Source organism: Pseudomicrostroma glucosiphilum (assembly GCF_003144135.1).
Source record: "Pseudomicrostroma glucosiphilum strain MCA 4718 unplaced genomic scaffold BCV69scaffold_20, whole genome shotgun sequence".
NCBI classification, from domain to species: Eukaryota; Fungi; Basidiomycota; class Exobasidiomycetes; order Microstromatales; family Microstromataceae; genus Microstroma; species Microstroma glucosiphilum.
In genome coordinates, this window is record NW_020289932.1 from 171592 (window position 1) to 197174 (window position 25583).

A 25583-nucleotide genomic window follows, 5' to 3' on the forward strand; every position below is an offset into this window, starting at 1 on the left:
AAGCCTTTCCACAGACCAAGGCCAAGATCAATGAAGCCCTTTCCCTTGCGGAATCCACACTATTCACTATTCTATCAGATCAGATCAGAAGAATCCTCAAAATCAAAATCCTCAAAATCCTCAAAATCCTCAAAATCCTCAAATCCTCAGAATCAATCGAAAGGAAACTTCTAATTACGCTACGCAGCAAAAACACTATCAGATCTTTTTTCCCCTTTTTTCTCCTTTGGTACAAGCCATCCATCCATATATCCATCCAGCCAGTCAACTCAGAAAAGAGGGAAAGGCAAGAGTCGAGAAGAGATAGAGAGAGGGAGGGGGAGAGGGACAATGTATCTCGTCGCAAAAGGGGTGGGGTGGGGTGGGGTGGGGCGGGGCGGGGGAGTCTTCTGAACTCCATCCGTGGCCCAATCTATCCATCCATTCCTATCCGCCAATCCTCTTCTCATCTCATCTCATCTCACTTCGCACACCCCCTCTTTCCTTGTCAACTGTGCCGTGCTGGACGAACAAAATCTACTCAAAGGCAGCAGCCAGCTCAATGGGGCTGACCAGCGGGGTACCCTGCTTCTTGTAGTAGTCGATGACCTTCTCGGCCTTCTCAGCAATGGGCACTGGCTCCAGCTTGAACTTCTTGTAGACTTGAGGAGCAGGTGCAGAAGCTCCAAAGGTGTTCAGACCGTGCTGCACATGAGCGTACTTGTGCCAGCCCAGAGTGGTGTAGGCCTCAACGGACAGGATGGGTGCTCCACTGGGCAGGACCGACTTGCGGTACTCGAGGGATTGGTCGTCGAAGACCTTGAAGCAGGGCAGCGACACCAGACGGGCCTTGATGCCCTTCTTCTCCAGCTCGGCAGCAGCGTCACGGGCAATGGCAACCTCGGAACCAGTGGCGACGAGGGTGATGTCGGCATTCTGGACCTCCTTGAGGACGTAACCACCCTTGGAAGCCTTCTCGATGGTCGAGCCCTCCAGCTGGGGAAGGTTCTGTCGGGAGAGGGCAATGACCGAGGGGGTCTTGATAGCCTCAATGGCAACCTTGTACATGGCCGAGACCTCGTTTCCGTCGGCTGGGCGCATGAAGTTCAGGTTGGGGATGGCACGCAGAGCCATACCAGTCTCTACGGGCTGGTGGGTAGGTCCGTCCTCACCGAGTCCGATCGAGTCGTGGGTGGCGACCCAGATGACACGGAAGTTGGACAGGGCAGAGAGACGAACGGCACCGATGGCGTACGAGACGAAGTTCAAGAAGGTACCAGAGGTAGGGATGTGGAGACCGTAGGCGTGGAGACCATTCATGATGGCACCCATGGCGTGCTCACGCACACCGTAACGGATGTAGCGACCAGAGTAGTCACCCAGCTTGGAGGTGGGGTTCTGGAAGTCGACGGCGTCGGACCATCGGGTCAGGTTGGAGCCGGTCAAGTCGGCGGAACCACCGAGGAGCTCGGGGAGAGCAGCGGCCAGCTTCGAGAGGGCAGTCTCGGAGAGCTTTCGGGTGGCGACGGCCGAGTCAGAGGGAGAGTAGACGGGGAGAGCCTTCTCCCATCCGTCGGGAAGCTTGCCAGAGATTCGGCGGGCCAGCTCAGCGTGCTCAGTAGGGAACTTGCCCTTGTACTGCTCGAAGAGCGAGTCCCACTCCTTCTGGTATCCGGCACCCCTCTGCTGGATCTTGTGGTACTCGTCGTAGACCTCCTGGGGCACGTGGAAGAACTGCTCGGGGTCCAGGCCGAACTTCTTCTTGAGCTGAGCAATGTCGTCAGCCTTGAGCGGGGCACCGTGGGTGGCGGCACCACCCTGGTTCAGCGAACCGAAACCGATGGTGGTCTTCAGTCGGATCAGGGTGGGCTTGTCAGTGACCTTCTGTGCCTCCTCGAGGGCCTTGTACATGCCCTCGAAGTCCTTGTCACCGTCGTTGACGGAGATGACGTGCCAGTCGTAAGCAAGGTATCGCTGCTCGACGTCCTCGGTGAAGGAGCAGGCTGTGTCACCGTCGATGGAGATGTGGTTGTCGTCGTAAATGCAGATCAGGTTACCGAGCTTCAAATGACCAGCGAGAGAGCAAGCCTCAGAGGAGATACCCTCCTGCAGGCATCCGTCACCGAGGAAAGCGTAGGTCTTGTTGTTGAAGAGCTCGAATCCGGGCTTGTTGAAGGTGGCAGCGGCGTTGGCCTCGGCAATGGCGAGACCGACGGCGTTGGAGATACCCTGACCAAGGGGGCCGGTGGTGCACTCAACCATGGGGGTGTGGTGACCAGCCTCGGGGTGACCGGGGGTCTTGGAGTCGAGCTGCCTGAATGCCTTCAGGTCGTCCATCGACAGGTCGTAGCCGAGCAGGTGGGCAATGATGTACTGGAGAGCACAGCCGTGACCGTTGGAGAGGACGAATCGGTCACGGTTGATCCATGGGTGACCCTTTGCGGAGCTCTTGAAGAACTTGGAGAAGAGCACCTGGGTGATGGGGGCCATACTGGTAGGGAGTACATGGAAGAGGTGAAGATGGTGAGCGTCTGGCTATGGTAACAGCGATGTTCGAATGGTACTCTGCTGAAACTCACCCAATGGGCATACCAGGGTGACCGGAGTTTGCCTGGAAGAAATTGTGCGGAAGGACGTGTGATGTCAGTATCACAGTCCGCACGTGCGTACAGCGAGAGCAGTGGACGCCACGCTAGCCCAAGGGCAAGGTTCAAAAGCTCACCTTGGCGACGACATCTGAAGGAAGAGCATGGCAGAGAGTTAGGGGAAGTGCGAAGGAGTGGGTGAGAAGTGTTGCGTCAGCTCCGGTCCCATCGATAGTGCTTCGGCAATCTCTGCTCCGCTGTTGCGAAGAATGGCTTCCCAGCAGCTGGAAGGTGGAAACTTACCAGCGGCGAGACACCTGATGGTGGCGACGGCCTTGGTGTCAATGGGGTCGGGCTTGTAGGAACTCATCTGTTGGTGGGTGAGGGGGAGGGGTGACCAGAGCAAAGGTTGCGGAGCAGCGAAGGGGTGGGTACCAGGGGCGGGTGGAGGTACGGAGATAGTAATTGAGAAGAGAGGGTGAGAAGGTGCAAGAGGGACAGAAAGGTCAGCTCTATGCCAGGACTTGAGTGGCCTTGGGTCGGGCGAGCTCTTTGGCCCAGTGATTACTCACGATGTGTATATGTGTGTGTAAAGGGGATATGAAAAAGGTAAACGGGAAGAAAGGGAAGAAGGTGGGCTGCGTTGGGTGATAATGTTGAGTGAGGCCCTGTCTCTGTGGCTCTGTGCCCGCTTCCTTGGCTGACTGTCTGGCTGGCTGTCCGTCTGCCTGGCCTTGGCCTGCCCTGCCCCTGCCCCTGCCCGCCCTGCCTGGCACAAGGAACGTCGACGAAGAAGGACCCTCTGCGCGTCTGCCAGGGCCACGCGGCGGCCCGGCAATTTTTCCCCCCCCCTCTGGCGATCGGTGCGCCCTGGTGCCTCCTACGTCATACGCCTTGCTGCACCCGCGTGCATGCGTGAGTGAGGCAGTGGGTGCGGGCGTGCCTGCCTGCCTGCCTGCCGAACTTCCTGGCCAAGGAAAAGTAACCACACTAGTGCTGAAAGGAAGGAAGGACAAGACCACAAGGCTCGTACATTGCGAATGGCAAGGTAGAGAAGACTGCAAGCCTGGCGCAACTACCATCGGTACCGAGACATCTTGCCAATGAAGACGTGTGTCGTTCGGACATTGACTGTCTCTCTCACCCTTCTGGTCTTGTGCGGAAGACTAGGAAGAAAGCAATCAGTGTCATGCCAGAATCAGACGAGGAGATCTCAGAGGGAGTTCAGAAAGAGTGACATTCGAAACGACCTAAATATTGAAAGCGATCTATACAGAAGGAAACGAAAAGGGAGGAACAGGGAGGGGGGAGAGTGCGGTGTGCAAGGACAAGGTGTGACAACGCCAGAGGAGGTAGTGACAGAGGGCCGAGGGTCACGATGAGCTCGAGCCGACTCTGATCTTCGCCCAGTGGTGCAAGGACCCCAGAAGTGCCGGCGACTAAGGAGCCCGAGAAGGAAACATCGCTCTGCAGCAACCGTCGCCCGTGCTTCCGAGGTGCGTGCACCGGCCCGTCATCGTTGGCAGGTGTGATCAGCCAAAGGGTCACCAGGAATCGCTGTTTGATGCTTGACACCATTGTGGGGGTAAAGGAGTGTCATAGGATGAGGAAGAAAGTGTCCATGAATCGCTTCGAATGAGAAAGAAGAAAGGGGCGAGCCTGTCGACGATGTGGCATCGCAGAGTTCGCAGGTATAATTGCTGCAGGTGTGTCTCTTGGCGACCTGCGCTTGCACTTCCTGGAGACAGTGGGGGCTACCGGGTGGATGAAGGACGATCGACGATGTTCCATTGTCAATTCACGTCTGGCGGTTTGACCCGCCCCTGGGCTGCGAGTAAAGGTTCTTGCTTGCTCGCCAGGAAGACCAAATCGCTGGATTCAGCTACTCGTCGTTCTCCATCGTCTCAATGGGAATCCCTCAACATGCCCGTCGCCTCGACTATCTTATGCGACCAACTATGTGGTCGGGTTAAGCACTGTCTCGAACAGCTGGTCTGTTGGGAGCATCGTGGGAGGGCGAGTCACCAGATACATCACATTCTTGCCACTTCCAGCCGCTCCTGTTCCGTCGTCGTTGTACATCTGCATCGCATAGGCCGAGCCATCGATGTTGTCGAATCCCGTGGCAGTCTCGACGTAGTTATACCATTCAGGAATGAGCTCGAACTGGCTGTAGGAGTATTGTGCAGTCGACTCTGCTGCACAGGGATCCATCACTTGCACCATACCGTCAGCTGCGTATGGGGTGAGTGATAGCGAGCCATTGGCATTGTTTGTGAAGGTTCCGTGTTGCCAAGTGAGCGCAGCTGTGAAGCATCGATTTGTAGCAGCTAAGATAAGGATGGAGCGTGAGTGAGTCAATCAAGTGCTCACGCTGAACCAGCTGCATGCGCGTGACGGTCAAGGCGTGCTGTTGGGTACTCACAATTGCTGGTGTATGAGAACGTGCTTGTCTCAAAATGACCTCCTGTCGGCAGGTCCTCAACAAATGAGTACGAGATTCCGCCCGATGTCGGTAGCGTGAAGTTCTTGCTGATCGGATTGAAGAAGTTCTAATGGGTGGCAGAGGGGGCCATGCAAAGGATCGGGTAAAGGGGCCAGTCAGTACAAGCTCTCATCTTCCTCTGTCAGCGTGAACCAGGTTTCCGATCCCGTTCGGCAAGGACCGGAGGGATGGCCCTCATCGCCTCAGGGGCGGCAGCATAGCGACACTCACCAGTCCAGTCAAGACCTTGCCACTACCACTGGTCCATGTTCCCGTCAAAGCGGTCACATTAGCCGCTGTCACAGGCTCAGAGGCAATTGCAAGCACTAACAGCAGGCATGCGAGGCTCGTCTTGATCACCGAAGTCAATGAAAGGGGCGCAGAGAGTCGCGCAGACCGGCTGACTGTGGATGTCCTTGTTCGCCTTCTTGTGGCTGTGCATCGCGAGGTCACGGGAGCGCTAGGCGTATCTGATTCTAGGTCTTGACTGGCACAGAGCCGTGGCGAAGGGGAAGAGACACCAACAAAGAAGTCTTCAGCTTGCTGGTTGATGTGAAGGTCGTGATGGGCCGATGGTGCAACGAGCACGGATGTTGATGCTAGCGGCGAAGCCATTGTGACGTGTGAGGCTGAAGGCGCGAGAGGGGGTGAGACTGCACTTGGGACTTGTCGTGAAGAATCCAATGCTTTTGGGAAGCGAAGGGCAGGACCAGTGGGGTTGGGATGAAGCTCGCGGTTGCGATGAAGTTGCCAGGGGGTTAGTAAGTGTTGTGTGTACCTTTTGAGGCAGGAGACTCGGGGTTTCCGCGTCTGATGTCGGGTCGGGTTGGGTCCAATGTGCTTTGAGGGTGGATGGCGTGCAATTCGAAGAGGCAGCTGGAGATGCTTGCGAAGACGAGTAGCTCCTGAGGTGGCGTTGAAAGGGAGTACCAGAAAAGAAGGGGTTATGGGAGGAGATCAAGCCTAATCAATCTCTTGGCGCAAAGGGGGTCGAGGGAGCGCGGGGCGGGTAGTAAATCAGGAAGGATGTGTTGTGCAGCGGGCCATCAAAAAGGGGAAAGGGCAGATTTGAAGACGACGACACGCGCAAAAGGGTGTGTTGTTGATGATGATGAGGTTGAGATATGAGTCGGTTGGTGAAGAAGAAGGGTCGTCGTGGTAGTGATGTTCGTCTCGGGGGGAAAAGTAACGGAGGTGAAAGAGACCAAGGCGGCAGCTGTCACACAGATGGCAGGCGCTGCCTAGCTGCCATACCACTTGCACTCGGTTGCCTGCCTGCCTGCCCGAGTTGCCCGCCTTTCCCCCCGCGGGCCAGTCCGCCGCCGCGATTCAGCCACCAGGCTTCGGACAGGGGTGGTTTGTCTGGCGGCAAATTCGCGGAGGCGTCTCTCGCACGCATGCACGCACTCTCACCATGCATGCACGGCTGGCCAGGCGATCAAAAACAGAACAAGGGGACACAGGCACCTCTGCCCAGCATCCTTCAAGAAGAGGCGTCAGGGTCGGGGCGGAACCCGCCAAAAAGGAAGCACGGCACCACCACGATGGCGCCCGAGGCTCGCAGACTGCTTCTCCCTCCTCGTCTCACTCGACCTTCCTCGGCTGCCCGGAATTGCCATGTTTTGCCTTGCCCTGGGCTGGACCCCTCCATTGCTCGCTCGCTCCCCGTTTTCGCTGCTGCTGCAATGCATCGGCGTATGGCTTGTGTTGACCGAGGGCGCTAGTGGATAGATCGATCACACCCACAAAACCTGACAGCTGAGAGAGAGTAGGCCCGCCGGACGAAGGAAGAAAAGCAAAGGCGCCCCATGGCGGCAGCACAGCACCCGGCATCCCCCTTTCCGCCGGTCGTTGCTTCGTGCGGCAGTAGGAATGCTGACGTCCGGAATAGACTTCAAAGTTGTCCCTACTGCCTTCCGTCGGGCTAGTCTCACCTCAAGTCTCCGGTCCGAGCTGCTCAGCTTCATTCCTCGATGATCAAATGTTTGCGCACGTCCACGAGGGAAAAAGGGATTGAGGCGGTGGGGCAGTGCTTCCCACGCTAAGCGACCTTCGGGTCCCGAAGCCCCATCTCTCTTGCTAAAATGAGCCTGAATCCCGCCCGGCGGTTTCGACTCAGGGCGGTAGTCCTTACTCCAGAGCTTTCACTGGTCAGTGCCCTTCCACAACTCCGAGCGGAAATTGGTAGACTGCTGCAGTCAAGGCCATCGCTTGCTCATGAGTATAGTGAGAGGCAGTAGCAAGGCGCAGGCCATGTATTTCACACAGAAGCGAATCGTGATTGGCAATTACATTGATGGAGGGGGACGTACAATGGCCACTAGACCGCTCTGCGCTTCTCCGGCCCTTTCTCTCATCCTCCTCGGTTCTTGATCTCCAGGACCTGAAGCGGTGCAAAGAGGAGGAAATGCGTGAGCAGTCGTCTAGGTCTGGCCTCCATCCGGCGGTATCGCATGGCTGTACGTGCAGCCTCAGAGCCTCTTTGGCGTACTCACCAGCTTGACCTTTTCCCTGATCATCTCGGCAAATCTCCTCCTATGCCTCTCACTCTTCTTCCTCACTCTCATCTGATTCGGCTTCTCATACCTCTCCGTCAACTTGAGCTCCCTTCGTACCGCATTCCTGTTCAGGGTGGCCATGAGAATCTTGTATCCGACCGCTACGTTCCTGCCCGCTTGATCAATCTGTACTGTGCGTCCCGTATGCGGTTTGGCTGGAGGTGTACCTAGAAGTGGACGGTTGGCCCATTCGGCTTCGAGTTCTTCCTCTCTTGTCAAGATTCGACCCCTCATGCCTGATGACGAAGAGGAAGAGAGACCGGAAGAGGCGGCAACGTCAGCAGTGAAGACGTCACCGAATTCCTTCCACTCCTGTCGATCGATGCTGGGAGAAGAGGCGGCGGTAGACGTAGAAGTAGATGTGGGAGACGGACCCGCTGAGTCCGACTGCGACTGCGAGCTCAGAGGAGCGCTGCTCTGACCGATAGTCTGGTCTTGTAGCCATGGTCGTGCGGAGGAGAAGTGCCTAGGGATGCTGAGCTGCGAAGGGGGTGCTGTCAGGCGACTGGTAGAAGCCAAGCGCCAAGCTGACCCAGAAGCCAAAGCTTGACATTGAGTGGCAGCTCTCAGCAGATTTTGTGAGCCTCGCATCATGGTCAAGAGCGGCGCGACGAAGTCTGAGGGGAGGTACGATCGATGCTCAGTGGTAAGAGATGGCTTCAAAAGTGAGATGCGAGGCCGGTTGCGCGCGAAGATCTCTTGACGGAAAGCCACGCCTACGCCTGCCCGTGTGCGGCCTCGCTCCAAGTTCGGTGCCACTGCCACTACCGAAAGACTCCAGCCAGTCAGCCCCTCTATATGACGCTGATCAGTCGCTCATGCTTCGCAAAACCACATCGTGACAATCTCCGAGAGTACTGCTATCCGTGATTTCGCTTCTTCGGCTGCGCTCTGCGGGAAAGCCGCCGCGGTGCTCTGTTCCTTGCACAGCTAGCACCTCGCAGCGTGGGCCTAGATGCGTCTCCGCTTGTCACGTCGGAAGCGGAGGACTTCTTCGCCGTCTGACATCCTAAGTGATCAGTCAAATTCCTCGGTTACTGAGCTTCGGCGTACTACCCGTTCATTGATTGTTTGGGCGAGTCGTGCTTGGCGCTGGCCTCGACTTGTCCGCGTGGCTGGTCGACCTGTCCCTCGAGGCCCAATCTGGCAGTTGATCTCTTGGGCGGGGTGCAGCAGGATGCAGCCCCGCTTCTGCGCCCTTTCCGCCAGACACCAACCCCCCCTTTCTTCGAACGCACCCCTTGCTCGGGCCCTCCTCCCCCCTTGTGGGCTCTGGGAGCCCCTGGGGCATATGGCTGACCTGGGTGCATCCCTCTTCTCACGCTCCTCACACATTCATTGCTTTCTCCTCAAGTTTCTTGGTATGTTCCGGAGTCCACGCTTTCCTCCTCACGTCCCGCTTCTAGAGTGACCTATACCCTATCCTCCGACGCGCCGCGTCTGGCCGAGTACACCCTCGCTCTCTTGTCACACTCCTTGTCTACGACTTTACTTCATTCTTCAGGCCCAGCAACGGGCAGTCTGTCAATCCTCTTTGGACGCTCTTCGCTCCGAGACAGACCCTATCCTCCCGAACTTGCTCTCAATCGTCATCAACTGCCGCCGGAAGCCTCATCCGTAGATCTTTCCTGATCTTTCCTTGAAACCGCGTCTCTTGCCGTGTACCGAGGACAGTCGATCGACGCTCCGGCTCTTCCCGAACGGTGCTCCTGTCTGATGTCGCTTCTCGAGTCGTCTGCTACAGCATTGCAGCTCATCTCCACAACCTCCCGCCGTCAGCTTGAACCCCCTCCCAAGGAAAGCGGTGTACGAAGAATGGCAGCTCGAACTGCCGTACGGTCGGCGAGGGGTTTCATGGAAGCAGCTCTGACGCTACTTGCGATGGCAAGTTTGGTGGACGCTCAGATGGACGTGATGATATCGGACAATGTTGAAATTTGTGAGTCAGTGATGGAATACTTTGGCACAAGCAGCCAACAGACATTGAAACGCCCACCTTTCCTCCCTTCAGGCTCGACTCTGACTATCACATGGGACGTGAGCAGCGGTAGCGCTCCTTGGACGCTGCTCATTGCCCCAGTCAACTGGCTTCCGGTCACAGTCACAATTCCTGCGTCCTACATGTCTTCATCAGCCCAGACTTGGTCATACAATTGGTCTGTCCCAGACTACTCGGATACACCCCAAGTCATTGCAGCTGTTTCGGACTCCTCTGGCAAGCATTCTGGCGTTTCGGCGATTACAGCCATCTCTTCTGGCAGTGGAAGCTGCGCTGCCCCCAGCGAGGACCTTGACTTTGTGTGGTATGGACCAACGGCCTCTCCTCGAACCTGCGGCAGCTGGAAGATACAGTGGGCCGAGGATAAAGGGAACAGTGGCATCGTTGACCCAATCCAATTCTCCGTTCTGCCAGAAGGAGGTACACCTGTCACCTACCGGGCTGACAAGGGCGATACCTCGTGGAAAATGCCTGTGGATTGGGTTCAGGGGACGAAGCTGATCATCGCCGCCTTTGATGCGGGCAGCTCAGGCACCGGTGGAGTGGGCGACATTTATACGGTAGGCAGGAATGCCGAAGACTGTGATACGGGCAGTGGCTCGCCAACGGCTGGTCTGGTTGCTGCTTCAACAACAGCATCTGCCGTGAGCACCACATCGACGAGCTCTTCCCATAAGAGCAGCACTAGCAGCAGTGATGGACATCGTACGTCTACGTCCTCTCAACATCGAACTTCATCCGCTGCTACGGCATCTCCAAGCGGTAGTGTTGGCGGCTCTTCATCATCAACCTCCTCCGATGCCGACGCAGCGGTCTCGAGCACCTCGAAGTCTACTTCGAGCGCCACAGTCGGAGCAGCTGCAGCAGCTGGTGCCATCTGTGCCGTGGTGCTGATAGGTCTAGCCTTCTGGTGGTTTCGAAGACGCCAAGCGAAGAGTGAGAGGCCAGATGCTTTGGCCAACCTTGGGAACAGTAAAGGTCACTGGCCAGGCCTCGTCAATGTGGTGCCTTGGACGAACATGGAGGATGACGAGAAGGACCGCAGTGGTGGTAAAGGGCACTATATCGATGGGGAGGTCACTGTTGTTACAGTTGGCGAGGACCCAGCGTCCAAGTCGCCACGTGCATCTCTCGACCCACCAGAAGCAAAGTACAGAGTCGCTCGAGGCCATTCGTCACGACCTCCAAACGACCCACATTTGCCCAGTGCCAATGCAGCAGGCTCCTCCGCCCTGAATACCGGCCACGTCTCGACGCTTTCTCTCAGCTCGCGAAACGCCTTTTTCGCTGCGCAAGATAATGCTGTGCTTCCCTCGAATGATCAGCAGCAGCAGCAAGCGGATCAGCACTTTACGCAAAGTCCTGTCAAGCATACACAGTACTCGCCGCTTCCCAAGCCTGCGATGGACAAGGTGGTGCCGGACGCAATGCTCTTCCCGCCGCCTCCGGTCAGAGCGGCAATGATGCAGTCGCCCAAGTTGGGCAGCACTACCTCGCCAGGGGACTCGCATGGAGGAGCTGCCACGTCGCAGACAATGCGGTCGGGCGCCGAGACAGGGACGGTGGTGACTACTACTCCCCCTCGGGCAAGGCAAGGACACGGCCACCATCCCTCCAGCAGCACCTCTCGGGCGGCCCCTCTACGCTTTGGACCAAGTCCTCCACGCGCAGCTTGGGGTGGCCCAAATCCTGCCCAGGGTGGCCTGACTGGTGGTTTGACTTACCAGCCGCCACCTCCGCAGATCGACAAGCTATACAATGGCGCAGATGCGCACATCCTCACAGAGGAGCAGATTGCTCAGCTGGGCGGAGGGGAGCGGCTGCCAGATGCGATTCCTTTGTCAGGCGAGTTCAATGGTAGAGGAGGGATGAGTCAGATGCCCTCGAGTACTACCTTGCCATATTTATAAGCGAGGGGGGATACGAGGTGTCCCGGAGGATTTAGGAACGTCGCCAAGATACGTCTAGCGGGGCTATCCGAGATTGGGGATGATTCGACGTTGTACAGTAGTAATGATACCCCTTTTCTTCTGCAGTGGCTGTCCATCTGTCCATCTGCGTGTCTGGCCATGCATCATCTCTAGTCAGGCTCGCATGTCACACCCGCTTCTCATAATAGTCGATCCTGAGGGATTTGTAGCAGCTGCGTCCCTGGCTTGCGCATTGAGCGCTCTGAGGAGGTTCAGCCAGGCACTGGCGTTGTCGGGGCGCGTGAGTGATCCTCTCCCCAAGAAATGAAGCCGGTCGGACCGGACAAGTGGAGTCGCGTGGCCTCAACTTTTGACGGGGGCGAGGGCGAGGCGAGGGGCAAATCAATGCGGTTGGCCCATCCGCTTCGCCTGCCACTGCCGAGGCCAGTCTGTTCGTTGAGCCCAACCAACCAAGCAAACCAAGTCAGACTCACATCACTTGACCACTCACAGACTGACGACGAGAGAAGTTTACCACACTACTCCGTAGTCTACTCAGAGCAATCGTCGAACATCATCCGCACGACCTTTGCTATCAGGACAACAGTGCAGCCAATCTACTCATCGCAATCCAGGCAGCTGCCACTCCTGCACGCAACACACACACACAACTTCTCCCCCAAGGCACACCACCAAGCTCTTTCCGTCGGCTGATCCCACCGCACCCCAGCGCTTCCTCCTTGCATCCTTTTCAACATTCTACTCATCCTCCAAGCTTGTCCTTCCAAGTCATCCACCATCATTCTCTCCTCTACACCTCAGCTCGTTCGGCTCTCCAACAGGGGCTCACGCTCGCTCTCGTACCACGTCTCAGGAACCATCAGATCCACTGCTTCCAGTGCACGCATAACGCCTACAGCCTTCTCCAGATATTCACAAACACCTTCAGCTCATCCCGATCTCGGCCAGAAGCTCTCTCGTTGCTCCTCTTGGCCCCTCGCAGCTCGTAAACCCAGTGACTTGTTTGAACGACCTGGCCGGTGGATCAGTACTTCCTCTCACTTATCCAGAGCCCCGTACGAATTCAAGACCTTCCCAATGGCATCCTCTTCTTCTTCTTCTTCCTCCTCCTCATCTACAGGAAGTTCTTCCTCCTCTTCATCCTCAGAAAAGCCTCTACGCTTAGCGATCATCGGCTCAGGCAACTGGGGAAGCGCCATCGCTCGCATCGCCGGCAACAACCTCCTCCAATATCCGGATCTCTTCATCGAAGAGGTGCGCATGTATGTGCACCAGGAAGAAATCGATGGAGAGAAGCTCACAGACATAATCAATACACGTCACGAGAATGTCAAGTACCTTCCCGGCATTAAGCTGCCGGACAATGTCAAGGCAGTGGATTCGGCAGAGGAGGCGGCACGAGATGCAGATCTGCTCATCTTTGTCCTACCGCATCAGTTCATTGAGAGTGTATGCAAGAGCTTGAAGGGCAAAGTGGCCAAGAACGCCAGGGCGATATCGATGATCAAGGGAGTAGAGGTCAAGAACGGGAAGATCAGGATCTTCGCAGATGTCATCGAGGAGATTCTGGGGTGCAAGTGTGCTGCGCTGAGTGGAGCCAACATTGCCAACGAGGGTGAGTGGCAGGATGAGAGCCAGAGCGAGAGAGCGCACGAGACAAGAGAAGTTGCAGACACTAATGTGACAATTGTTGCCATGCTTCTCTTGCTCACAGTCGCCGAAGACAAATTCTCAGAAACTACCATTGGCTACCGTCCGGGCGATCTGGCCACGGCAGAGCGATTTCTCAAGGTCTTTGATACCCCCACTTTCCGTGTGGGGTTGGTCGAGGACGTAGCCGGGGTGAGCCTGTGCGGAGCTTTGAAGAATGTAGTGGCCATTGCTGCTGGATTCACAGATGGACTGGGCTGGGGAAGCAACGCCAAGGGTGAGTAGAGCCGCTGCGATGGCTTCATGGGGAAGGTCCAGAAGGGCTTGAGCTGAAGAGCTGACACGACTCTCCCCTTGTTGCTTGTGGTCTCATAGCGGCTGTGATGCGGATTGGCCTGATGGAAATGAAGCGCTTCGCAGAGGAGTTCTTCGAGGGCGTCAAGCCAGAAACATTCACCGAGACCAGTGCAGGAATTGCCGACTTGATCACCACCTGTAAGTCAATCTCAGCTCTCCCGCGGCAGCCAACAATGACCACTCACGCCCTTGTGACCTACTCTTACTCTTCTCCTCCGCTCTTTGCCCTTCTTCTTTACACAGGCTACGGCGGCCGCAATCGCAAATGCGCCGAGGCATTCGTCACCACCGGCAAGCCCTTTGACGTCCTGGAGCGGGAGCTGCTCAACGGTCAGAAACTCCAAGGGACAGAGACGGCCAAGGAAGTGTATGAGTTTCTCAAGGCGAGGGGAAAACAGGACGAGTATCCGCTATTCAGGAGCGTGTACTCGATTGCTTACCAGGGTGGGGAAGTGGTGAATTTGACGAGTCGACTTTGAGTTGCAGAGTTGCAAAGGGTGCAGCAAGCCGCATTCTACGTGGCTAGGTGCGGGCTGCTAGACGGGCGTCGTGTTTTGCTCTGGGGATCCGCGTTCAGGCTACCGCCACCTCATGTGTCATTGTCCACTATTCTCAAATTTCACCAAGGACTCTACGCTCCGAGTCCTCTCTTTCGTCTGTACTGCGCCGTCCTATGCAGTGCTACGCGCTGTAAGCAGCCTGACCTGCCCTAATGGAAGCAGAAAATTGAATCGAACTATAGAATATAGAATGTCTCGCATCACTTCGTATAGCCTAGCTCTGCCTCCCTGCCTGCCTGCCTGCCTGCCTGCCTGCTGCTGCTGCTGCTGCTTGACGCAAGGGCTGTCAAAGAAGGGACGTCCTCAATCTCACAGACGCGCAACCCCATCCCTACTTCTTCGCACCGCCTGCCCGATTCGCCTTTCGCGATTGGCGATTGGCGATTCGACGTGTTCGCCGATGTTGGTCTCTGGAAAGGGATGTTAGAGTTTCGCTTGGAAAATAGGCTCCAAGCGTCTCGTGAAGAAAGACGCGAAGGTAAGGAGACGCTCCCTCCCCTCCTTTACTCTCTCTAAGAAGCAGAAGCGAGGCTGACTTGTACCCTCTTGAGTACTTGCAGCCGAAGTCAGCAGTGACACAGGCACAGACACAGGCGGCGCAGGCACAGGCACAGGTTGCGACGGGGCTGTTGATCTTTGCGATGCAAAAGTAAGGCTGTGCACTCTGTGTGCCTTTTTTTTTCCCTCGCAGCGGGAATACCTCGGGGTGAGCCAGCCATCTGCGGGCCAAAAATGGAATAGGATCCTCGCTCGCCAAAGGGAACGAAGGGAGAGGGAGATCGCCCTTGAAACCCACTTGTTCTTCGATGCTGCTGTCTTGCTGCGCCAGTTCATCCAATTGACGGCCTATTTTAGATGGGTCAGGAGGCACGCGAAGAGAGACAAAAAAGAGGGTTGATGCACGTCGCAGATGCACAAGGGGTCCGCTGTGATGCGGGGAGGTGGGCGTCAAACTGTCAAGATGCCGCAAGAAGCAAGGAGGTCACCTCCCCTTCCTCCTGGGTGGTCAGTGCGAAGACCCAATCCACCCTTCCCGAGCTAGCAAGGTTGGAAGGTCAGGGCCCTTTAGCACTCAGTCTCGCCTCCTACTCTCTTCATCTTGGCGCATTTTCCGGCTACTTTGCAGTCGTAGTCAGCTTGTTTGTAAGAGCAAAGAAGACTTCCCACGCCCGGACCTGATGAGTCGGAGTGCAGAATCTTGCCCTCCCCCCCCCCCCCCCCCCCCGTCCCTGGTCCTTCCCCGGCCTCAGAAGGAGGCAAGGCGGTGAAGTCTGCAGGTGGGCGGGCGGGAAGAGTAAAGTTCAAGGTTCGCCGAGGGGTGTGACTAGGTGGCCCTTGCTTCTTACCTCGCAACTCTACAGCTGAATACAGGGAGCGAGGGGAAAGATGAAGGAGGAGAGGAGGGACGCAACGCCGATCACAGACACAGTCAGGCTGCAAGTGAAGAGACGCCCTTTGACTCGCCTCGACGCACTTTGCCGTGGGGATGCAAACGCCGTCGTGCGTGCGAATCGGCAGGTGATGGTTAGTGACCTGGTCGGTGCCTACGTCCGCCTCACGCGTCTCTTCGCATTCGCTGGACCTCTTATCGTCCGGCCCTCAACCCCCTGGCTGGCAAGCATAAGTACCTCGTCCCACTCCCTTCTTCGCCTTCATATCGCTGCCTTTGCGCTTCCAGCTTCATCCCAAGTACACCATCAACACTCGTATCTTATCGTAGTAGCCTCAGGCATTCGCACTGAAAGCATACACGCAAGGTGCTGTCTCCGCCCTTCTAGCCTACATTCCGCATCTCCTAGCGCACCCCTTTACACCTTCTTCGACACCGGCCTTTGAGATCTCAGACTAGACTCACACACACCCAAGACAAGACAAGATGGTTGTGAATATGACTTACAATCAGTCCATCGCCACGCTGCAGGCAATGGTAGTGCTCTGGTGGATGGCCAGTGAGTAGCCCACCTTCCGAGCCGCAAGACGACCAATGTCGATCGCTGTTAGCTCATGCCTTTTCGGTCTGTCCCTCTCTTTGCCCACCTTTCCCTACCCGCAGTCGCAATCACCCTATACGAACAATGTGCCCTCTTCTCCTTTGACTGGGCAGTCATCACCGGCAAAAGGCGCAGGCGAGCCATTCACATTGCATACTTTGCTGCCAAGATTGCATGGTGGTGCTACATGGTTCTGATCATGATCAGGTACTACACTGTGGATGAAGTCAACTGCACGGCCAACATGGTTGCTGTTCAGGTACTGATGGGCGTCGTTAACACCTGTGCATCGATTGTGAGTCGCTATCAGGGAGGGATGTCGGAAAGGTGCTGCTTCTTGACAATTGAACTGACACTCGTATTCATCTCGTCTTTTCCTTAGCTTCTGGCCTGTCGAGCAGTCTGCGTCTACCGTGGCAAGACAAGGACCTACATCACCTATGGCCTCGTCGTCGGCACTTTGGCACTTGCTGCTTCTTGGGCCGCCGGTACACAAGATGTGGTCATGATGTGGTCAAGCTTGCCCCTTTTCCCATGGGCCACCGGCAGCTGTGCCATGACAGAGGTCAAGACTCAATACTTTGTCAAGTACCTCATCACCATCCTCTACGATCTTACCGTACTCCTTCTCACCGTCGGCGGCGTTGTCAAGATGACACGCGGTGGATCCAGCCGCATCGGTACCGTCCTGATAGAGCAAGGTGCCCTCTACTTCCTCGCCGTGTTCGTCGTCAACCTACCCATCCTGGTCTTGACTGCTGCCCAGACGGGGCCACTCCTGTCCATCTTCTTTGCAGTACCGTCGGCAGCCGTCTCACTTTGCATCAGTACCCGCATGTACGTGCAACTTGCCAATGAAGCTGCGCACAAGCCCGGAGGCATCTCCAATGAGCAACTGTCCAGTCAGGGATCTGTATCCGAGAAGGTCATCAACTTCTTTACCCGAAGGAGGTCTAGTGTCGGTCGAAGGGGTTCGGCGTTGGCCAACAGCCACATTAGCTCTTCGGACACTGCCAACAACACTCACAAAGGGTCAAGTGGACGGCTGCCTTACATCAGTGACGACAGCGTCTCGATCGACTTGGAGAAGCAGAGGATCACGGTACCCGCGGTTCTACCCTCTCGTCAGTCCACCAGCCAGCCCTTCAGCACCCTGCCCATCACGGAGGGTGGCCAGATTCCCAAGTCACCTGCCAAGGCCCGCTACATGGGTCGTGCTCACCCTCAGACCACGTCCCTCGGGTCTCTCGAGGGAGTGCAGGTGACACAGACGCAGACAATTACCGAGGAGCCCATGCCAGAGTACCTCGTCCACCCGGGCTTCCTGAACCAGCACGAGCTCAACACCATTCAGCCTGATGGCGAAGAAGCCAGGAGGACCCGAGACCCAGTGGCAGCGCACTACCCTCACTTGCTCAATGGCAGCAAGAATGCCAAGCAATGAGCACGTCGTCGAGTTTGAAGTGAAGTGATGCAATAGTTGAATCAGAGACGTAGTGGTACCGTCGTCGTCGTTGTCCAAAGTAGTAGATCACATCTAGATGGGCGGGTAGGATCTGGGAGCCAGGTGGTCTGTTCTTTCGTCTGCTTTTCACTCGAGTACACAATCATAGCGACCATTGTCACGATCGTTCTGTGTGTTGGAGTGTCGCATTGTCGTCGTCGTCGTCTTCTCTTGCGTGAATCCTCGTCGTACGGGGTCCGAGGGCAAGGCGAGGGGGCTGAGGAGGAGTGGGCACGTCAGAAGGTTGCGCCTTTGACCCGCCAATGCCGATTCCGGCTGAGGCGTGGTGGCCGAGCGCCGGGTTTCATGCGCCTCCTCCGCTCCACAATTCCCAAGGCCATACTGATCAGAGTAGAAGACCTCGCCGGCACATCTTCCTTTTCACTTTCCTCTAAACATTGTTTGCTTCTCCCTTACCATCGCAGAGGTTGAGCACACTCGCCCTCAGTCTGACATTGATCATGGCCAGCAAGCAGCTCCTCCCCTCTTCAGGACGCAGCAGTCGAACCCTCGTGAGCCGTACAAAGCCACTCGCTCGCATTGCCTCGCCTTGTCTGCGCACAATGTCCACCTCACGATCCCTCCATCGGTCCGCCCCTTCCTCGCTAGCTCAAGTGCAGAATATAGCCGCCACATCTGCCTTTCCCGCACCTCACCCGTTGCGTCTACAACCACCCTCGGCGGAAGAGGAGGCAGCCGACTTTCAGCGCAGCTGTGATGAGGTGCAAGCCTTCTTCGACTCACCTCGCTTCAAGGGCATCAAGAGGCCCTATCCTCCCTCGGCCGTAGTGTCCAAGCGAGGGTCTATCGCTGCTACTCCACCTCAGTCTTCGCTCATGGCCGACAAGCTCTTTTCTCTCCTACGTCATCGCTTCTCAAAGGGAGAGCCAGTGCACACCATGGGCGCAATAGACCCTGTGCAGCAATCCCAGATGGCATACCACCAAGAAGTGACCTACGTGAGCGGATGGGCATGCAGCAGTGTTCTCACCACTTGCTCCAACGAAGTCGGTCCCGATTTGGCAGATTACCCTTACACTACTGTTCCGAACCAAGTACAGCGTCTCTTCAAGGCACAGTTGCACCACGATCGAAAACACTGGGATGAGAGGTGTGAGCTGCCAAAGGAGAAGAGGGAAAAGACGCCTTGGGTGGATTATCTGAGACCGATCATTGCTGATGCTGATACCGGACATGGAGGGCTGACGACGGTAATGAAGCTGGCCAAGCTCTTTGCCGAGAATGGAGCAGCGGCCATTCATCTTGAAGATCAGCTGCATGGTGGTAAGAAGGTAAGTTGGGCGAAGACGCTTGAGGACTCACTGAGGGAAGAAGAGTACCCTTCTGACCAACTCTCTCACAACAACTCGCACAGTGTGGTCACCAAGCAGGAAAGGTCTTGGTTCCCACCTCGGAGCATGTCAATCGCCTCAATGCCACCCGTCTGGCCTGGGATGTCCTCGGCTCTTCCAACCTAGTCATCGCCCGCACAGACTCGGAGTCTGGCAAGCTCATCTCTAGCAACATCGACGTGCGTGATCACGAATTCATCAAGGGCGCCTACAATCTCCCCTCTGATACCCTCTCCCTCGCTGAAAGTCTGTCGAGGGCAGAAAGCGAAGGCAAAGTAGGTGCACAGGTGGACAAGGTGGAAAAGGAGTGGATGGACAAGTGCGACCTTTGCACTTTCGACGAAGCTGTTGCCAAGCACAATGCATCGAATACTTCTGGGCTTGAAGAGTACAAGAAGCAAGTAGGTGTAGAGGGAGGTGTGTCGAATACTCAGGCACGCAGAATTGCTCATGACATCTTTGGAGCAGAAGGCGTGCCGCACTGGGACTGGGAAGCGCCTCGCACAAAGGAAGGCTACTTCCACTTCACCGGTGGGCTGGCACCGGCTATCAAGCGTGTCAAGATCTTTGCACCGTATGCGGACATGCTCTGGCTCGAGACGAAGACGCCGGATCTGAAGGAGGCGCAGGGATTTGCGAGCAAGATTCACGAGACGTACCCGGATAAGATGCTCGTGTATAACTTGAGCCCATCATTCAATTGGAGCGCTCATGGGTTCAGTGGTGAGTACAGGAAGAGGATTGCTTCTTCGACTTTTCTCGCCAGGAAGAGCGGCTACTTACTGACTGACCGACTAACTCACGCTTCATCGCCTCGCTTCGCTCACTCGCAGAGGACGACCTACGCAACTTCATCTGGGACCTCGCCCAGTCCGGCTTCGTACTCCAGCTCATCTCCCTCGCCGGCCTACACTCGACGGGAATGATCTCTGCTGAACTCGCAAAGGCTTACAAGACTGATGGAAGTAAGTGTCCGCCTATTCCAATCGATACACCCATAGGTCCTGTTGGGCCACCATTCGCGCACCGCATCGCATTGTACCTGATCACTGATCACTGACCACCCCTTCCCCTTCTCCTTCCCCTCCTTCTCCTCTTGTTCCTCACTTCACAGTGCAAGCCTACGTGAACCTAATCCAACGTCGCGAAAAGGAAATCGGTACCGATGTCCTCACACACCAGAAGTGGAGCGGAGCAGCTCTGAGCGATCGTATGATTCAGACCGTTTCGAGTGGATCGAGTGCGACGAGTGCCATGGGTGCTGATTCGACGGAGAATCAGTTCAAGTAGATTTAGAAGGAAGGCAAAGAAAGGAAGAAAGAGAGGAAGGACATGTATCTCTATTGCACAAATCTAATTCTCTTTGATGTAGGCTACATTGATGTGTGTACTGGATTGTATTCGTCTAGGGTAGGGTAAAGTTGAGTAGCAAAGGGCTTTACTGCCGGGATCGCTAGACCGGCGCAGTCCCCATTCCATCCCTCTCAAGCAGCGCCCGCATCACCTCTAGAATCTGCAACGACCTCTGCTCCTCTTCCTCTCTACTCCCATTCGCGCCTCCTTCACCTTCTAGCTCTGAAGAATCGCGATCGAAAGCCCGGTCGAGATGCGCATCGAGTAATCGACGAAGTTGAGAGCTCAATACACCAATACGCGCAGGAGCGCGCAGACGCACAAAACCCTCGCCTTCGTCGTCTGTGTAGACTTCGCTGCGAGGCTCTTGACCACCGAAACCGACGGCAGCGCCATTGACGGGAGTAGCGACTCTGCTGCTCTTACCAGAGTTGGCCGCGCTGCCACCAGCACCAGCAGCACCAGCAGCACCTCCAGTGGTAGTCAGTACCTGCTTTGCAGCGGCACCTCCGGCAGAGGAAGCGAGGGAAATACCTCCCCTGAGATGGTGGATCTTGATTCTCCCACAGAAGAGCAAGAGCGCATAGATGGGCGCCTCTGTCGCGTCCCTCAGGTAGACCTTATCCCCCGCTCCCGCACTCTTCTTGAAACAGGCGAGATGGCTCGCTTCAAACTTATTGCGGCCAAAGAGGACCGACGAGGGCTGCAGGAAGACCCGTCCAGCCTCGTCAAAGAGCTTCACAGAGCGAGCCTCGGTCTCACGTGCAATTGTACCCGATGAGCCTTGGTTGTACTTGGCCTCCGGGTGCGCGATACGGATCATCGACGGCCAGAGGGCGGCGGTGAGTAGTCCGCGCAACAGTGCGTGGTTGGTAGAGTGGGTGTCGAGGGGGTGCGGAGAAGACAGGTCTTGCACGGGGTTGTACCCCTTGCGTGGGACGAAGCCGATTTCCTGCAAGTTGGAGAGGAGGTCGATACGCGTGGAGGTGATGTCCCTTAGCGAAGAAGAGCTGAGGTAGTTGTCCGCGGCAAAATTGCGCATCTCTGCGTTTGAACCTCCCTTGCGTCGAATCGAAGCCCACTCATCGTAGATGGCAGCGTCAGTGAGGAGGTCCGATTTGCCCACGGCTTTGCGCTCGCGAATAACATTGAGGTCGTCTCGCTTTTCATAGGGGATGGCGAAGAGTGGCTTGCAAGACATGAGGGCAGCAATCGTCAGGAGGGGGCTGAGACATTGGAATGTGCATCCCAAGATGAGCAGCTTTCCTAGTCTGAGGTCCAATGGCAGATTGGTCAGATGGCGACCAAGTGCTGTTGGAGTCAGCTCTTCCCTCGATGCGAGAGAGCGTACGGCGCCAGCCTCGAGCAGATTCGTGATTGCCGAAGAGATTGAGGCCATCGATGGGGGATCCAGTGCTGAGGATAGATAGGTCGTCACATCTTTCTTCTTCATCGAAAGGGCATGCAGAACCACACTTTCGAGTGCCACTCTCGTCATCTCGGGTTGACTATCCTGAGGCATCTTCTTCTCCTCGAGAGTCCTGGTGAAGAGCTTCCAGCACTCGCCTCGTCTTGTTCGACCAGCTCTTCCCCTCCTCTGCATCGCAGAAGACCTCGAGGTGTACTTCTCCACCAGCCTCGTAAGGCCAGTGTCTGGGTCGTAGCTTGTCTCTTTGACTCGACCAGAGTCGATGACAGCAGTGACTCCGTCGATAGTGATGGATGCTTCGGCCACGTTGGTAGAGACCACGATTTTCCTCGCGCCAGCTCGCACCGGACGGAACACCTGCTGTTGTTCCTCATTCGACAGATTCGAATGAAGGGGCAATACTTCGATCGGCATGCCTTGCAGTGTCGATCTGATGGCCTCACAGGCTTGGCGGATCTCGCCGACACCCGTCATAAAGACCAGGATCGCTCCGACGCGTCCATCATTGCTGGCCTGCTCCTTTGCCGCCTCTCTCAAAGCGACATGCTTGACAGCTCGACCCACGAGCTCAAAGTCGAGTGGCCCAACGGCCTGCCCGGGTCGTTCCCTCTCGAGTACCTCCAGAGCAGTGATCTCGCCTTCGCTAAAGCCATGAGCCGTCAGATCCTCTCTGAGTCCCTTGAGCGGGCCGGCACCACGATCCATCCCACCTCTACCGAAAGACGACGACGATGAAGCCGCTGAGGGACGGTAGCCAGTCTCTTTCACCAGATCTTCGAGGTAGAAGTCGTCTACTGGATGTATCCGACCTTCCACATCAACACTTCCAATGCCTTGCTCACCAGCATCGATCCTGCCAGCAAAGTACTTGATGAACTTCTCTTTCTGCAGAGTAGCGCTCATCAGAACCACCTTAATTTTCGGATTCATCTTGAGTAAGGAGGCAATTTCGAGTAGAAGAAGATCGGAATCGAGAGACCTCTCGTGGATCTCATCGATGAGGAGGTGAGAGATGGACGCGAGATCAGGCTCTGTCTGCAAACGTCTGAGGAGCAGACCCGTTGTGGTGAACAGAATTCTGTTTGCCCTTCCCACCTTCTTCTCTCCTCGGACCGCCCAGCCGACCATGTTGCCAATGGTCTCACCCCTCTCATGAGCTACGCGCTCCGCGATACTCATGGCAGAGACTCGTCGTGGCTGCGTGACGATGATCTTGCATTCGCTGCCTACACCCGCTTCGATAGAGGAGTCCAGGATGTATTGCGGCAGCTGCGTCGTCTTTCCGCTACCTGTTGATCCTGTCAAGAGCGTCAGGCGGTGAGCCAAGAGCGTCGAGACAATAGAGTCATAGTGATGCGAGATAGGCAGAGTGGCACGCTGTGAGAGCAGCTTTTGCCCGCCAGGTGAAGCTTTGAAAGCTTGCTGCGCGTTCAGTAGAGTTGAATCGATGCCCGCATCTCGCCTCAGTGGTCGAGCAGGGGCAAAAGTCTGCCGAGAAGAATTGGCTTGTGTAGCTTCCTTTGTGTCTGTGCCAACAGCTTTCGGTCGTCGAGTTGTGAAGCCCGCCATGACCTCTTCGAATCTGACTTTGTCGCCGTTGACTATCGCCCGCCAATTCTCCTCCAAGTCTTCGATCATGGGCAGCAAGGCCTGCCCGTCCTCGAGCCAGGTCTCAGTCTGCAATTTCTTGAGAAGATGTCTTGTCAGAGCTAGACGCAAGTAGGAAGGGAGTCGGGGAGCATCGTAGCTTGTGGATAGGGCGGGAGAGGCGACGTAGAATGTCGGTCTCACAGGGGCTTCACCTTCGAGAGTCGGGTAGGGATCCATCTTCCACACCACCCTGAGTCGGATTTCTTCCTTGCCCCACTTCCCACCTCCTTCCACCTGCATACGAGATGGTCCAGCAATGATGACATCGAAACAGTCATCGGTGCAATCGGTGCAACCGAGGGGTCTCTCTTCGACTGGGACTGGACAAAGCCGGTCGTCTCCCAGGATAGACTTGAGCACCATTACTTCCTCTCGCCGCGCTTCTAGTCTTCGCGCTGAGAGTAGCGATTCGACACCATCAGCAGACCCCTCTTCTTGACCTAGACGCCCAGCAAGGCTCCTCAAAGCTGCGAGCTCTCTAGCTCCCACATCCCCTCCGCTCTCAGAAGTGATGGCGGCTTCGACGGCGTTGCGAGGGTAGCCTGCCGCCTTGACTATACGCTCAGCAGCCCACTGAGTCTTCAAAGCATCCTCCTTCGACTGACCTCGCTGCGTTGAGGTCACGAAGCCTTCATTGGTAGAATTCTTGGAAGCCTTGAAGCGATCGGGAAGGTCCTCCTCCGGCACGTAGAGCGTGAGGTAGGTCAACAGGGCTTCGTGATCTGACTGTTGCTTTATGGACGCAACGAGATGGTCTTTGACTCTGACCTGGCCGAGAAGAGCTGATCGAGCGCGTGCTAGCCAAGAGAGTCCAGAGGAAATGTAACCCGAGCGGAAGCCAAGCTGCGAGAGCTGGGCCTCGAGGCGCTTTGTATCGATAGTGACTTTTGAGTTACCGTTCAAAGGACTGGCAGACGATGAGCCGCCGTCTTCTTCCAGGTCATCAGCTTCATCATCATAGGTGCTGATGCTGCCCGCTTTGACAATCTCCTCTACCCAGTCTCTCATGCTCTTTGTCATCCTGACTTCCCTTGCCTCTTTCCATCTCTTCGGCAGCTTGTCTTCATCAATGCCGCTGTTGTTCTGACTGTCCGCCTTGATCTGAGCCTTCTTCAAGGCCTGCTGTTCCCGCTCCTTCTTTGCAGCCCGCGCCTGCTCCTGAGCGAGAAAGGGATCTGGAGCAAAGAGAGTTGCCTGAATGTGTGGAGGAAGCGACTTCTTCCATGCCTCGAGGGAAGACCAGTAATCTCGAAATTGAGGTGGCAGCATCAGAGCTAATGAAAGTTGCGAGAACAACTGCCAAAGGGACCATTGTAGAGTGAGCAGTCAGTAAGGATCCCTTTCGTAGCTGTTCTGCTACACTCAGACTCACTCTGAAGAGGGCGTAGGTAGCTCCATAATGCCTTGCCATCTCCTTGCTCTCGACCATGCCGGCTGCAAATCTCTGGTTCGAGTCTCTCTCATCGGGCACTAGCCTTACTACGTCGTTGGTACTCTTGTCCTTGGGGTTGGGTCTGGACAGCGTCACGTAACATGTCCAGGGCTGAGGAGATCCATTGCCCTCGTGCTGTCCAGCTTTGCCATTATCGTACTGAAAGAAGTTGCCGTCTGAAGTCTCCTCTTTCTCCGACTCCTGATTCGAGGCTGTAGATGCTCTGACGGGATGAGGGTGGTACTCGGGTCTATTCCAGTCCTTGTGAAGCTTCTGCACTCGTTCATTCAGCAGATTGAGGGGAGTCTTTGTCCCAGGAGGAAATAAAGGTGGAGGCCGGACAGGCTGTGAGGAAGGCCCAGCCGTGGATACGGCACTGCCTCCATTAGCGTCCCCTTTGCCGTCCTTCTTGTCTGCCTTACCGCCCTTGTCAGCAGCAGAGGATGCCGAGGACGCAGCAGCTGTCCCTGGCGGAGGTGGTTTAGCGCCCTTGTTCTTGACCCAGTCGGGCAGAGGCGCGGCCTTGGAAGACGTTGCTCCACTGGACTTGATCTGAGCACTTTTCTTCCTCGGCGCCATCGCTTCACCGAATGCCCTACACGACTAGAGGGAAGCCGTGGACTGAAATCTCTGTGCGCAGGTGGGATGATGGTGGAGTGGTACCGCTCTTGTCTTCCCTGCGAAGGACTCTCCCTGCGTCAAAATCTGGCCGAGGAGCGGAGCTGAAATGGGCCGTGCGGAAGTGGAATGGAGAGCAACGCCTAGATT

The 25583-nt window shown here is 56.2% G+C and overlaps 11 protein-coding genes across 11 annotated transcripts; 5 read left to right on the forward strand and 6 right to left on the reverse strand.

Annotated features, from left to right (window-relative positions):
• Nucleotides 1-35: 35 nt before the first annotated feature.
• On the reverse strand, nucleotides 36-2593 carry BCV69DRAFT_306112 (putative transketolase). The gene is made up of 2 exons (XM_025494679.1): nucleotides 2559-2593; nucleotides 36-2470 (listed from the first exon to the last, which is right to left on the reverse strand). Exons 1-2 carry the CDS (start codon nucleotides 2567-2569, stop codon nucleotides 517-519), a joined length of 1965 nt encoding a protein of 654 aa, XP_025344963.1. The 5' UTR covers nucleotides 2570-2593; the 3' UTR covers nucleotides 36-516.
• Nucleotides 2594-3729: 1136 nt separating this feature from the next.
• Nucleotides 3730-4331, reverse strand: BCV69DRAFT_122637 (hypothetical protein). The gene has a single exon (XM_025489160.1). It carries the CDS (start codon nucleotides 4140-4142, stop codon nucleotides 3789-3791), a length of 354 nt encoding a protein of 117 aa, XP_025344964.1. The 5' UTR covers nucleotides 4143-4331; the 3' UTR covers nucleotides 3730-3788.
• Nucleotides 4332-4520: 189 nt separating this feature from the next.
• BCV69DRAFT_288720 (hypothetical protein) lies at nucleotides 4521-5491 on the reverse strand (the record flags this gene model as incomplete). The annotated part of the gene is made up of 4 exons (XM_025493641.1): nucleotides 4521-4894; nucleotides 4990-5116; nucleotides 5281-5400; nucleotides 5447-5491. 4 exons carry the CDS (start codon nucleotides 5489-5491, stop codon nucleotides 4521-4523), a joined length of 666 nt encoding a protein of 221 aa, XP_025344965.1.
• Nucleotides 5492-6598: 1107 nt separating this feature from the next.
• On the reverse strand, nucleotides 6599-7366 carry BCV69DRAFT_285685 (hypothetical protein). The gene has a single exon (XM_025493471.1). The coding sequence runs from the start codon at nucleotides 6880-6882 to the stop codon at nucleotides 6634-6636; it is 249 nt and encodes an 82-aa protein (XP_025344966.1). The 5' UTR covers nucleotides 6883-7366; the 3' UTR covers nucleotides 6599-6633.
• Nucleotides 7367-7377: 11 nt separating this feature from the next.
• On the reverse strand, nucleotides 7378-8210 carry BCV69DRAFT_285686 (hypothetical protein). Its single transcript, XM_025493472.1, has 2 exons — nucleotides 7545-8210; nucleotides 7378-7432 (listed from the first exon to the last, which is right to left on the reverse strand). Exons 1-2 carry the CDS (start codon nucleotides 8199-8201, stop codon nucleotides 7403-7405), a joined length of 687 nt encoding a protein of 228 aa, XP_025344967.1. The 5' UTR covers nucleotides 8202-8210; the 3' UTR covers nucleotides 7378-7402.
• A 923-nt stretch (nucleotides 8211-9133) lies between these two features.
• Nucleotides 9134-11603, forward strand: BCV69DRAFT_122676 (hypothetical protein). The gene is made up of 2 exons (XM_025489161.1): nucleotides 9134-9546; nucleotides 9619-11603. The coding sequence occupies exons 1-2, from the start codon at nucleotides 9324-9326 to the stop codon at nucleotides 11514-11516; spliced, it is 2121 nt and encodes a 706-aa protein (XP_025344968.1). The 5' UTR covers nucleotides 9134-9323; the 3' UTR covers nucleotides 11517-11603.
• Nucleotides 11604-12614: 1011 nt separating this feature from the next.
• BCV69DRAFT_288721 (NAD-dependent glycerol-3-phosphate dehydrogenase) lies at nucleotides 12615-14023 on the forward strand (the record flags this gene model as incomplete). The annotated part of the gene is made up of 5 exons (XM_025493642.1): nucleotides 12615-12660; nucleotides 12685-13152; nucleotides 13252-13464; nucleotides 13563-13682; nucleotides 13788-14023. 5 exons carry the CDS (start codon nucleotides 12615-12617, stop codon nucleotides 14021-14023), a joined length of 1083 nt encoding a protein of 360 aa, XP_025344969.1.
• A 1306-nt stretch (nucleotides 14024-15329) lies between these two features.
• On the forward strand, nucleotides 15330-16061 carry BCV69DRAFT_122731 (hypothetical protein). The gene has a single exon (XM_025489162.1). The coding sequence runs from the start codon at nucleotides 15491-15493 to the stop codon at nucleotides 15938-15940; it is 450 nt and encodes a 149-aa protein (XP_025344970.1). The 5' UTR covers nucleotides 15330-15490; the 3' UTR covers nucleotides 15941-16061.
• A 95-nt stretch (nucleotides 16062-16156) lies between these two features.
• On the forward strand, nucleotides 16157-17041 carry BCV69DRAFT_235155 (hypothetical protein; the record flags this gene model as incomplete). Its single annotated transcript, XM_025489900.1, has 2 exons — nucleotides 16157-16390; nucleotides 16478-17041. Coding segments are annotated over 2 exons (798 nt in total), but the record flags the coding sequence as incomplete, so codon positions are not given.
• A 1121-nt stretch (nucleotides 17042-18162) lies between these two features.
• BCV69DRAFT_253763 (putative isocitrate lyase) lies at nucleotides 18163-20241 on the forward strand (the record flags this gene model as incomplete). The annotated part of the gene is made up of 4 exons (XM_025490534.1): nucleotides 18163-18891; nucleotides 18975-19674; nucleotides 19785-19916; nucleotides 20066-20241. The coding sequence occupies 4 exons, from the start codon at nucleotides 18163-18165 to the stop codon at nucleotides 20239-20241; spliced, it is 1737 nt and encodes a 578-aa protein (XP_025344972.1).
• On the reverse strand, nucleotides 20230-25474 carry BCV69DRAFT_315206 (P-loop containing nucleoside triphosphate hydrolase protein). The gene is made up of 2 exons (XM_025495180.1): nucleotides 24756-25474; nucleotides 20230-24679 (listed from the first exon to the last, which is right to left on the reverse strand). The coding sequence occupies exons 1-2, from the start codon at nucleotides 25392-25394 to the stop codon at nucleotides 20405-20407; spliced, it is 4914 nt and encodes a 1637-aa protein (XP_025344973.1). The 5' UTR covers nucleotides 25395-25474; the 3' UTR covers nucleotides 20230-20404.
• Nucleotides 25475-25583: the final 109 nt, after the last annotated feature.